This window comes from Pavona decussata, unplaced genomic scaffold, assembly GCF_977016875.1.
Source record: "Pavona decussata unplaced genomic scaffold, jaPavDecu1.1 SCAFFOLD_250, whole genome shotgun sequence".
In the NCBI taxonomy this organism is placed as follows: domain Eukaryota; kingdom Metazoa; phylum Cnidaria; class Anthozoa; order Scleractinia; family Agariciidae; genus Pavona; species Pavona decussata.
The window spans coordinates 123,906-132,500 of NW_028145654.1; the positions used below are offsets into that span (position 1 = coordinate 123,906).

Sequence of the window (8,595 nt, forward strand, 5' to 3'; positions counted from 1 at the left end):
ACTAATGGTCAATCTTATGGTCGACATTATGATCATAAATGCTGACTTTGTACTTTAAGAGTCTACTCCATATCCTTTACCTTATTGCCTTACTAAAGGCAATTACTTCTTTCCAAGAGAGGATCACTTAGAGACTTTTACGATTTGATCCATATATCTAAAACAAATGGAGTCCTTGATGGAACTCAATAAACGACTTCAAATCATAAAAAGAATGCTACGATTCTCTCCCATTGCACCATGGCACTGTTTTAAAGTTTTTGGGAGAAATCACGCTCAACTACTACTGATGGCCAGAGAGAACCGATCATCAGTAATATTCCTGTGACTACCAGACCGTTTAAACGGGATTTCTGGCGATAGACAGACTCCTGCAGGAAATCGCCGAGTCTGAACCCAATTTAAAATAACAGCTTGAGTGTAAAATACATGGATATATGACTATTTATACGTTTGAATTTGAGTAACAGTAACATTTAGGCTACCCGTTGTAGGGTTCCTCCATGTAATCTATCCCATTGCACCTCAACGCCTACAAGTGAAGTTATCTTTTAGGAGACTGCAACCTACAACGTCGATGGAACTCTTAACAATCGCTTTTCAGTCAACGTGAAGAAAAAATCGATTGTTGAAGATAAACTAAAAAATTAACTTTGTAAGATTGCACTCATTGTCGTTAACTATGACGCTGGTCAAATGTAAATGGCGTTTTCGCCAAAGGAATGCACTTGAACAAGGCCATAGTTGTTACGTTTGGTTGAAGAAAAGCTGTTTAACTCTCAGCTGGAAAATTGCTCTTGCAATTTACACTTAATTTAGTGCAAAGCTTGAGATAGATCGTATAAACCACTTTTCGTCAAAAATTATCTCCAAGTGTGTGAGAAAGACAGGAGCATTGTAATAGCTGTTGCTTCAAGTTCATTGTAAGACCAAACACGTGTCTGAACAAAGTTTGAAATACTTATCTAATACAGCATTCGCCGCTCCGTGCAAAACTAGAGTTTCTTTTGTCGTCCCGCAATACCTGTTACGTGTTATGTTATCGCCTTACTGAGAAAAGTGTTTTATTTCTAACCCCTTTTTATTTTCTAGTTCATCCCCTATCTTTAGTTACAAATTCCTTGATTATCATCACTTTTCTTAAACCAGTTATAAGGAGCTAACGCAGGGCTGATAACCCTACCACGTGACATAAGTTCCTTTTATAATCCGTAGGGGAAGCGGAAGCTAGCAATCGACGATAAAAAACTCGAGATTGACAAAATTTCACAAAGCCCCGCCCCAACCCCTCCCCCACCTCCTCCAGTTGAGAAAAAAAACATCAAATCAAAGTTAAAACAAAAAACTAAAATAACACAAGTAATGCCTATCCCCAGAGCAAATCCTCTTTTAAAATATTTTTATGCACACTGAAGGCCAGTACTACACAGGATAGGAAGAGTTACTGCTATGAAATTATATGCAAATAAAAGTAGCAATGTGCTACTTTAGTTCTACGAAAGGGATTTTTGTGTCTCAGCTTACAGTCTTTCAGTATAGAAACATAACAATTCATTTTTTTGTGATATTTAAAAACTGTAATCTGGGGTTTATACCCCAACGCCAGTTTGTATTTTTTAAGTTGTTTCGTAGAAAGTTTCTATTTCATCCGGTTGGAAGTAAAAGGTACTTCCTCCTGCCAGGAATGTTTGTGCGAAGGTGCTGCCATAGCTGTACCCACTGGGTGCTGCGTAGGTGTAACCAAGGTTTGAGTATGAATTTGTATTTGATGAGGCGTCGTCAGATACGTAAATATCCCATCCATGCCCGAAAGTAAGTACAGAAGAGTAGCAGCTGTATGTGGAATGAGCCCTTTGATGACTATATGGTCCTGTTTGAGTCAGTTTCACCGGCGCCCACCCTGGCTTGTTTACCAACGAAAACAGGAAAGCTTTCGGATCGTACCGCCATGAACAACCGGAAGCTAACAAGAAAAATAAACAAATTAGAAAACAAACAAATTGACACGTGCTTCTGATAATTACCGCATGGGATAAAGGTAGTCACACTTCTGGCCTAAGTGGCCCACACAGCGGGTCAGAGATTAACCTGATCACCTTAGTATGAAACAACTAGGAGTACTAGTCTCCAACCCACCTGCATCTCCTCCCCCCAACCCCCCCCCCCCCCCACCCCCCTGAGTAGCAATGCGTCCATTACAAGACTAACCCAGACAGTCTTTTGCCAGTACTTACCTATACAGTAAGGAAGATAGTGAGACAATGCGGAGTTAAAGCTACTCTCTGTCAAAACTACGCGACAATATAGAGATCAGCTTAGCCTCGAACCACTGACCCTTTGATCTACCGATTATAAATCAAACCCGCTTACCATTTCCAGTTGTTACAAAGAATCACCCAGTACCTCTAGTTAACGAAAAAGCTCGCAAACACAGACGCGCGTCATTGCTCACAACTGATGATTTAGTTAGGGATTGATTCAAGGCTAACAACAAGGTGGTCACTTCTCGTTGGAGCACTGACATTTTTTCGGGTTTGCATTTCTTTCCCTAGAATAAATAAATATACAAAACCCGTAGCGCGTTTGCACAAGTGAACCCTTTGAGAATTGTAAACGTTGGTATAGGGGGAAGGAAGAATTAAAACAATGCAACCATCTAAAGACCTTTGTTCAAGATTGTACATACTCCTTTGGTTTAATGAACTCAGAACAGTTAAATTAGAAAGTCGTGAAGTTTAGTTATCACTAGAGAAGCAAATTAAAAAGAGTCAAGTTTTAGCAATAGTGACTGACACACCTCAAGGTTGCATTGCATAGGGGCACTATGGGCCCGTTTCTTAGTACTTTTGGATATGGAAAAACGACAAAAAATTGTCTTTTAGAAATATAACACATATTTATCGGATTTACGAGAAAAAGTAGTAGCGATAGTTGTTCTAATATGAGAAGGAAAAAATGAAATGCAGAAGTGTTTTTTTTTAATTCAATTGATCAGTGGGTTAAGTAAATTTTCAGTAAGTTTCACTCTAAAATCCGGACACATAAAGGGTCAATTATTAAAAGACAGTTTAGACGGTGTTTACCAAAACCACGTTTTAAACCATTTTCAATTTTGCCAACAGTCGTATCTAAACATTGTCTGCTGCTGACACTAACAAGTAGGCCTGCATGCCAGACAAGAAAACTATTTATCTACTTAAAATACCACTTGTAAACAGATTTGGAGGAACACAGTGATTGTCTTAAGCCGCGGCCTAAGTTAGACTCTGTTTAAATTACTGGCCCTAAATATTAAAAGCAAGATTGCGCCATATAAAAAATCAATGGAAACTACTAAGTGGTCTCGAGAAGGATCCACAAATAAGCTGCATAAATGAAAAGCGTCAAAACAACAAGAGGGTGAAGAGATATTGAGAGCAATTGACAGATTTATTTAGCTGAACAACGACAGAAAACGAGCTGGCTTATATAAGATATGGAGAACTGATTTTGTGAAGTGAAACCACTGAGTATGCGATGAAATCAGGCAGCGCATCTGATATAAACTTAAATATATATTCGTGTGTGTCATGTGCTTATTCTTTTTGTTGGTTGGTTTTCGAATTTAAGACCGCTTAATTAAGCTTCAAACAGAAAGTCTTAGTATCCAAACTAAGGGACCGACTATTTAAACAAAATTAAAAACGTGCTTGACAAAGCCGTAGTCTAAATACCACCGCTTTTCCCAAGATTCCGGTTATTTAAACGAAGTTTAGATAAAGCTTACCCGTGGTTTTTGGAGTAGTCGTCAAAGCCTGATTTTGTCTTAAACAACGTCTAACTTAACCTCTGTTTGAACAATCGGCCTAAGAGGTCTAACACGGATGGAGTAAAATACTTTCACCTGTTACATCTGATTTATTCTCTCTGATTTACGATTTATTTTCTCTCTACTTTACGACGCAACCTGATAATTAGCTTTGAGACTTTCTAATCCAAAAATAGGGTTAACTGACAGTTAAGGCTTAAGCCGGCGACACACTTGGCGATTTTATACGCCGATCGCCACGATGGGAGAAAATCGCTAGGTGTGCCCGGTGCAGCGATTGCGATTTTCGCCGATTTTTGCCGCGATCGGCGTATAAAATTGCCGATATCTGGCATGTCAGATGTCTGCGATCAAATTCGCCGGTATTCGCCAAGTGTGCCCTTTCCCGCGATTTTCTAAGGTCATTGCTGCGAATCGCTAGTAAAGCCAACCCATCAAGTTGGGCAATTTGATCACATGACTTTTTACAACTGCCACATCGCCGCGATCGGCGAAAAAAATCGCCAGGTGTGTCCGCATTAATCGGGGGCGCAAATCGCTTGCGATTTTCTCTGGCGATGAAATTCCCCGCCATCAGCGTATAAAATCGTCAGGTGTGTCGCTGGCTTAAAAATGATGTTTTTAAGAGTTACCGTATTAATTTTTAACATCGGTGATCTTAGTCTTGATTAAAAATATAGATTATGACGGAGTCCATTTCTCAATTATATACTTCAGGTAAAGTTCCTGCTATTTATCGAGTAAACGTCAACTCCAATACAAGGTTGAGTACACCTCTTTTGGATTTATAATCACTCTAAATAAGGTAAGGACACCACGAGGCGGTTAACTCCACTTCGCAGTCTTATTCTAACCCCTGGAAAACTACTGCGCATTTAAAATACTAAATTGATATAAAGTAAGCTAAATAAAATCACTTACTCCATGAGACACTGGTGTATCCTCCAAATATATACTGGCGGACCTTTATTATCGTCACAGTAGGACCCTTGTTATCGCACCCGGAGTGAAAGGTAGATGCAGCCCAGCCATCAACGGACGCGCGCCAACATCGCTTCCAGCCAGATGACTTGCTTTGCACAACGGGCTTTAGCCAGGTGTTTAATGCTGTCAGGTATTTGTTGTTCTTTCTTAGGATGACTGAACCTGCTAAAACAGCTAAAACAAAATAGTATACATTATGTAGAGTGACGATGCACTGATCACATAAGTTAAGATGTGTAATGGTTTTTAAAAAGAGTTCCCGGAAAATTCGTGTTAAAACTTTTATTTGAGCTTTTGGCGAAGTTCATATTGTCTGACAGTTGCCAACTATAATTAAAGACGATATGAAAGGAGAGAGAGCCACCTAATATTTTCAACGTAACCCGCTGACCAATCTAGTTCACATAGAAATTCGGTATGAATTGTTTCTTTCTAGCTAATTCTTAACCTTCTCACATGTGCACTCAGGGCGAGCCGTCTATCGAAAATTAGTATAAAGCTACTAGCGTTCTATCACGAATGCTGCTCTCTTATTTACTACGCTACTCACTATCTATTCTGTTTTAGTATAAATCTACTAGTGTTCTATCACGAACGCCGTTCTCTGATTGGCTACGCTACTCGCTATCTATTCTGTGATAGATAGTGAGTAGCGGTTTTCAACAAAATGGCGGCCGCTTCCTCGCGTTTTCGAAGTGTCTGCGATCAGGAAATAGATAATTGACTTGTTTAGTTTTGAGCGACAAGTAGATTTATACTAAAACAATTAGATTATTTGCTCTCGATTTCTATGCATGATAGCTGATTCGGGCTGCGCCCTCATCAGCTATCACGCGATAGAAATCTCGCGCTCATAATCTAATTGTTAAGTAGACAGTGAGTAGCCTATCAGTGTGCAGTTGTCAACAAAATGGCAGCGGATTCGTCTCGTTTTCGAAGAGTCTGTGAAAAGGATTTTCGAATACTTAGTTGTCGGGCGATTCCAGAGAAGACAAAAATTGCAGCGAAATATAGAGTGAACATTTTTCAAGGTAAAGAAAGGAGTAGAAACAAGAGACTGAATAGTTTTATTCTTCATTAACACTTTTAAAACTCGGCAATTATATAATTTTGAAAACATTCAAACATGCGTTTCACTGACACATTTCTTAGATGACTTGGTTTCCAAAGGGCACTTTTACTTCAGTATACCTCTTTAATAGTCATTTTACAGTAGAAAAAACTAGGCTTCTCGTCTCAGTTTCGAGCGAATGAATGGTTATCTTTTAACACTTTGTCAAGCATTCACAAAAGGATGATAAAAAAAGATTTAACGAAATACCTCCACTCCAACAACATTAAAGAAACATTACGTGTGATAGCGGTACTTAAAAGCTACATTTAAGGTTGAGCCGTAATGTATTAGCTGCAGCACTTGGGTGGACAGTGGAAAGTAATGCCAAGCCCTATCTCATATTTGCTGAGGGAGTTTTTGTAATTAGCACCTGATATTTTTAGCAGTTGTTTGACCGTCTGGAAATCACTTGAAAGGTTGCGGAGATGTGTTTTGACAAGTAAAATTAGGTAAAGTAATTTTTGGAAAAAGGCGTTTTAGAACTGTGCTGGCCCGCAAATGATCCCGGCCCGCTAATGATCCCCGAACCGGAAATGATCTCCAAATTGAACCGCAAATGATCCCCGGACGGGAAATGATCCCCATATTGGACCGCAAATGATCCCCGATCGCCTTACCATAAATATAGAATGGAATGGACTCAAATTTGGACAGTGGATTTAAACTTAAGAGAATTCCTTTTTCTTTTTTTTTAATAACACCACTCGTTATATTTAAGCTATCTGCATGCAAACTTCTCAACTTTAAAAATTATAATATAGCAGCACAGGAAAACAACACAATTTACCTATAAACTGTAACATACATACAATGCGTAAAATGTGCACGATTTGTACAAAACTCTTCCAAATTTGATAAAGAGCGGATCAGTTAAGATTTTCGCAAGTTTTATTTTATTTCATTTTTTTTTCGAAAAAGGAAGGAGAATCGGTCAATGCGCTTCAGATGGCAGTCAAATCTCACCCACTATCGTCGTCTTTGTTCTTAATCGGATCTTAGTCTTAAGCATAACGTTTTAGCCCCGGTCGTCCAATACGTTTTCGTGTAATATGTTAATTTTGTCTTTCGTTTACGTTTTGCTGCTAGTTGGACTCCCAGTCTTTTTTTTTTTTTTTTTTTTTTTTTTACAAAACACACTGTCGTCGGCATAGACCTACAGAAGACCATTGTCCCCCTCCATGGCAAGCCGCATGCCTTAGCAACCGATTTTGCCATCCATATTTTTTCTCGATCACTACAGGAGGCATATCGTTTACGGGAGTGCTGTTGATAGTTTAAAATCACATTTTCGGTGCAATACGAGTCTCACCCATCCCATTGTAAAAAGTTTACAGCAATCAAGATTCACTCACTGCATGCAGTCGATTATTTCCGGTTCAGTCAAAAACCTTCCAACAATTCTCGGTTTTCACTGTCACGCCATTGAAAAAAAAAATCGAAACCATTCCATGAATGAAGTTAAGAAATTGACATGGTATAGAGGATAAACAAGATGCCTATACTGGCATTTACGTGTGATGCCCCTTGATTCTTATAATTGTATGCTTCGCAGACTATCCTAGCTAATGGAATATTTTGAGTCACAAAGATAGCGTTATGTTGTTTCCCTTGTGTTACGCGTCTTATCGTTATACCGGAATTTCTATTACAATAACGTGGCCTGACTCACGTTTCTGGTTATGTAAATAAAAGTGTAAGATTACAAATTGTTTTCTTTCCCCCCCCCCCCCTCCCAAAAAAAAGAAAAAACAGCAAGAAAACAGGCAAAAAGCTTTCCTAAATGAAAACTGTTAGTACAAATGGACAATCAAGCCTTTAATCTTTTGGTAAAGTGGATTTGCATCAATTCGACAGAGTGATGCGATCTGCGTTTTAGCTTAATACCAATGACCTTTCCCCCGCATATTCTGGATGGTTCTACAACTGTCAAACAGAAGCATGATTCCTTCGCTTTGAACTCTCTGATTTCCACCGTTTTTACTGTCGAGTGCTTCTTAGAAGTTATTCTTTCGATTTACCGCTTCAAAAGGGTTAATTTTCTTTTTGAAAACGGCACATTGGAATCTAAAACATTAAAACAATATGGCCACGCCACTAAAGTCAAGCCTTTTCAGTTCCACCCGAGAGACCATTAGGACCTGAATAATCACAATAGTAATTAACTCCCCTCCGATCCCTCCTGACATACACTAAGATATTGCATTCTGATTGGACCGTTTTTGTTAAAGACAATAAAGACAATAGGAGACAAAAAGATCCCCTCTAGGAGAAACCTGAATTTGATACATCTAAAACGAGTTAATAATTGAAAGATGCGTATTTGTGGATACAAAGAAGAACAAGATGCCTGCTATACTGGCATTACGCGAGATGCTGGGGCTGATTCATTTATTCCAACTGTATGCTTCGCCTATTGATAAAACTATCCTTGCTAATGGAATAGTTTGAGTCACGACGATCGCGTTACGTTGTTTCCCTTGTGTTACGCTACTCAGGGTTTCAAGGGAAATTGCGGGAATTCCATTGCGATAACGTAAGCTTCTCAATGACCTCTTTTCAGTCTCGCGTCGTGGTCTAAGACTGTCAAACAAAGCACGATTCCTTTGCCAGGAACTCTCCAATTTCCACCGTTTTAGGTGTCGAGTGCTTCTTAGAAGTTGTTCTTTCGATTCACCGCTTCAAAATGGTG

General features: G+C 39.1%; 1 protein-coding gene across 1 annotated transcript in view; it reads right to left on the reverse strand.

Annotated features, from left to right (window-relative positions):
- LOC146456991 (uncharacterized) overlaps nt 1-8,595 on the reverse strand; it is an 86,149-nt gene that overhangs the window by 11,906 nt on the left and 65,648 nt on the right. The window contains exon 14 of the mRNA XM_085092472.1: nt 4,730-4,966. Coding sequence (XP_084948598.1) covers nt 4,730-4,966 — 237 coding nt within the window. The remainder of the gene's footprint in view (nt 1-4,729; nt 4,967-8,595) is intronic.